Source organism: Limulus polyphemus, unplaced genomic scaffold, assembly GCF_000517525.1.
Source record: "Limulus polyphemus unplaced genomic scaffold, Limulus_polyphemus-2.1.2 Scaffold4262, whole genome shotgun sequence".
Lineage (NCBI taxonomy): Eukaryota > Metazoa > Arthropoda > Merostomata > Xiphosura > Limulidae > Limulus > Limulus polyphemus.
The window spans coordinates 69,683-74,379 of NW_013669872.1; the positions used below are offsets into that span (position 1 = coordinate 69,683).

A 4,697-nucleotide genomic window follows, 5' to 3' on the forward strand; every position below is an offset into this window, starting at 1 on the left:
TGAATTACTGTCTAACTCACTAACTGACAATGTACTGAATAACTTAATAACAGAATAATTCACTGATTCTTGTATTTGTGTATAATCTATCAAACAAACTTCTAAATTATAATATTAAAAATGTAGCTTACAACAATATATATGTGTACATGTGTGTGTGTATGGCTTATACTTATATGTAAGTTAACTTTATTGAATTATGCCATTTCACAAATAAATAAATGATCAATAACGAAACATAAAGATTGGTCATGGGTATTATTTTTCACAATACGTTTGTTTGTCTCAATGCCTTGTCTTAGATGGCGAATTTGCTCTTTACCTTAGGTGTATTTTTTTTATAACTCTTTGTGATGGCTTTTATGGCCAATACTGTGAAGCATCTGTAAGCTAAATAATAAGTAAAACAATTATGAAATTGAAAACTGAAGCTAATTTGAAATTATTCTAATAATGTAATCATTGAAGTATATTATCTCAGGGCATTAGCAGATAATCAATTTATATGACAGTTTATGGGATTTTCATGATTTTTGGCAATGTAAAGTGCTTTGTAACTTATGCTTTTTTCGCTATTATTTTTGAAGGAATACGTGTAAATCTGTTCACGTAAGTTTTTTCCAAAACTTAGAGTTCTTCTTTTTAACTTAATGAAATATTCTCTAAGGCTCCGGTAAACATTCTATCTCTTACTTTCACATCCGATTTCTGCTGGTTAACACAAGTAATGACGTCCATTCTTTATATGCTGCCATCTATAGGTTGTCACTAGAATTACCTTTGCTTCATTGTTCTAGACTGTTTTGCTATTGGGTAACAGAAGGAGACGCGATCAACGTCTACAGGGTGACCAGACTAGTGTACGTGTTGCACTATGGCTGATATAAACGATTCTAGTTTAGTTTTCTTTATGAGGGCCACACCGGGACAGTGGAATTATGCACTGTCTCTTTACAAAGAGGTTTTGAAACTTAAGGCTGCCAAAAGAACGTCGAAAAAAGGACCAGAAGAACTAATTAATCTGGATAATTGGTAAGTGAGAAAACAGCCTATAACCGTCAAGGGGCGATCTCTGGTGTACAACTACACAAGGGCTTTGTTGTACAATAAGAATGGCATACGGCGACCTAAGTTTATGCTACTTTGAACCTTTCGCGCGTATATTAATTGAAAGTTCATATCACGTGGAAATCAATGAGCGGCCTGGACGACGCTCGTGGACACGTGGTTTTTGAAAGGTAAAATTTTGGATGCATAAGCTGAAGTTAGTGGAATTGAGTGAGGATGTTCGGTTTTAAAGCAGATGTCTCGTTGCTTGCATATCTGTTGGTAGTATAGTTAGTACCTTATTGTTACGAGTACGAGTTAGACGTTTTGGCGTTAAAAACAGATGTATTTGTTGTATATTATTTGCATATAAATTATATATTATGGGTATCGTAAACCCGTTTATACAGGATTAGTAATAGGCCTATTGTCAGTAATGGCCGATAATGATATCCGTTACAATTACTGGATTATTAACATGTCTCATATAGCGGTTTATATCTCAAGCTTAATGTAATCCTGTTAGTAGATCAGTAGGTATCTTTATTTCTGGATCCTCAGAAGAAGTTAATTTAGTGAAAAAATATTTTTTCTTAAAGTACGTTTTTTTAATCATTTATTGAGGGGTATGAAGAAGTGATACAGAAAAGGGTACTAGTACTCGTATTATAATTTTTAGTTGGGAAGACAGGTTGTGGAGTAAAGCATAAGAATTAGAGGATTTAAAATTAAAGGAACTTGATCTGAGTTTAATATATTTCAGTTTTTAACTTTTAAAGAATTTAATAAACATCTTGTTGGCATTATGTTTGATTTCTGAGTAAAAACAAAACCTGAATGCTAGAGGCCCTAGTTACAGACTTTGAAAAATGTGATTCATATTCCACTAAAATTTCTATCTGTACATGGTTTTCTCCAATAAGCTAGCATGTTCTGTACGTTTGGGTACTTTTAAATCCTTCTTGGATAATTAAAAAAAAAAATGTTTTGGAATAGTTTTTCTGGATGGTTAGTGAGTTACTTTGATGGAGCAACTGGACCTCATTGTGTACATGTTTTAATTTTATGTAGTAATAGAATATTTAATTACATAATTTTGAATTAAAGTTGCTTTATATAGGTTCACGTACAATTAAAATTGTTTCCAAACACAGAGAATCGTCATAGATTATATAATTTAATCATCAGTACATCTAAAAGCGTAGAAATTTCAAGATAAAAGAACAGATAAAGTAGGGTTAGACAAAAGATAAATATGTTTATTGTGGTCCTTAGGTCACACGTGGAACTTCAAATGTGTATGTTCTGTTGAAGGCTATTTTTATGCATCTATAACGAGAACTTTGTGTTTACACTTTTAATTTGTGATATGCTTAAGGTTTATTGATGTTTCTTATTACAAGTTACTGAGGTAGATTTGATAAAATAACTGCCTGCATTTATACACAAAGAAGAATCTTCTTGTAAATCTCAAAATCATTCTATAACTATGTGAAAAGAATTGTTGATTTTTTTTAAACTAAAAGTAGTGTAGCCTGGAGAGATTTGCTTCATTATTTGTTTTTGACATTTTTTTATACATACAAAATTAATGCTAATATGAACTCACTGGATTTCTTTGTGTTATTATTTTTCTAATATTTGTAAAAACTTGATCTCGGCAAAAACGCCTGACTTGATTACTGTGGATGTCATTTTTGTAGTGTATCCTACAGAGAAAAAAGTGGGAGACAGCTGATCCCTCTTGTATGATGACTTTTGAGTTAATTTATGCATAGTATCACTTGCTTACACCACATTAGACTTGTAACATTATACTAGAAGTGAGACAAAATAACTAACACTAGGTGGCACTGAGATTTTTGTCGTGGTAACTGTGGTCCTATGTAAATCAGTCTGTCACTATATGTAAGAGATTTGATCAGATGACTTGTCAATAGCCAGTTATTGTCCTTTGTCAAATTGTAATTGTTTGTATGGTGAAAAGAGAACTGAAGACTGATATGTCGGGAACACAGAGTTCTAGATAGGATATTACTTGAACCTAAGTTGAGACCTACAATTGTTATAATTTAATTAATCAGACAGTTTGAAAGTGTTTTGTTACTTTGTGATAACATACAATATTAGGTTTTTTCTTTTAAGTTCTTCATAACCTCTTATGTCCAGGTTATATTTTTGAGTTTGAAGTTCAGTTGTATTATTTGTAAAAGTCCTGGCTCTGCATTTTTGAATTGTGAGTATACTATGTTTAACTTGTAAAGGTTCTGATAAATATTTCTTTAAGAATTGTTATTAATATGCCACAATTAATGCTTTAGTAACATGCAACATAGTAACATGACCGTTACAACATACTGCCACAATTAATGCTTTAGTAACATGCAACATAGTAACATGACCGTTACAACATACTGCCACAATTAATTATCCATTATTATTCAGTGCACTAACTGGTTATTTATTTCTTAATTTCTTTTCTTCACCAAAACATGATTAATCACAAAGTAATTAACAAACACCCAAATAATCAGTCAATCCATTAAATAATAATGGATATTTAAATATGGTGGAATGCCACACAAGTTATCCAGCCACCTAAAGTATTTAAGTTGTTAGTAGCCTGAACATTTAACCCAAACAAAATGTCAGTACAGTATTAGCATAATCGTATATCTGATTTATTACTTCAACCCTCAAGTCTGACTAGTCGTACACCAATGACGACATCCCAGATAGTTCGAATCATCAAGTATTAACTACCCAAGATCACAATCAGCTAGTTTTGGAATGTTTATAATAAAAACTAAAGCATTAATTGTGGCAGTATGTTGCATGTTACTAAAGCATTAATTGTGACAGTATGTTGCATGTTACTAAAGCATTAATTGTGGCAATATGTTGCATGTTACTAAAGCATTAATTGTGGTAGTATGTTGCATGTTACCAAAGCATTAATTGTGGTAGTATGTTGCATGTTACCAAAGCTTTAATTGTGGCAGTATGTTGCATGTTACTAAAGCATTAATTGTGGCAGTATGTTGTAACGGTCATGATTTAATTGTGGCAGTATGTTGCATGTTACTAAAGCTTTAATTGTGGCAGTATGTTGCATGTTACTAAAGCATTAATTGTGGCAGTATGTTGCATGTTACTAAAGCATCTAAAGTATTTTAGGTTATTGTTGGTGAGTAAAGGATTATACATCAAAAACTAAACGAACTGCTTAAATTCCACCACTATATGAGGCCTTTTTTTATTTACTTACATTGCTCTTTCAAGCAGCAACGATACAAAATCGATGAAACTAGTCTGCTGTTGCTGCTGGGGTAGCAAAACGCAGAGCACAAGCCCTCTATGTCATCTTTTCTTTATTAAAATTCCATATCTGTGAAGAAAAGAAATTGGTTGACTGTACTGACATGTTTGACAAGAACTTTTTATTAGTGTTAAGTGGTACGTTGATCAGTTTGTAACTTCACAGTGCTTTGTAACAGGTGTGTCTCTTGAGCTATGTGTAGATATATGTGAAGAAACTATAATTGTATGACAGTGATCATTCATGTAGATATGTTTACATAAAATTAGATTAGGTTTTTTAGTTAATACTTTATAGCACGAGTACACATGGCATACAGTAAGGACCAATA

The 4,697-nt window shown here is 32.0% G+C and overlaps 1 protein-coding gene across 1 annotated transcript in view; it reads left to right on the forward strand.

The window, feature by feature from the left end:
- Positions 1-808: 808 nt before the first annotated feature.
- The window catches only part of LOC106470874, a 14,751-nt gene continuing 10,862 nt past the window's right edge, over positions 809-4,697 (forward strand). Inside the window, exon 1 of the mRNA XM_013931450.2 lies at positions 809-1,032. Within this exon, the coding sequence (XP_013786904.1) occupies positions 875-1,032 (158 nt within the window). The 5' untranslated portion in view covers positions 809-874. The remainder of the gene's footprint in view (positions 1,033-4,697) is intronic.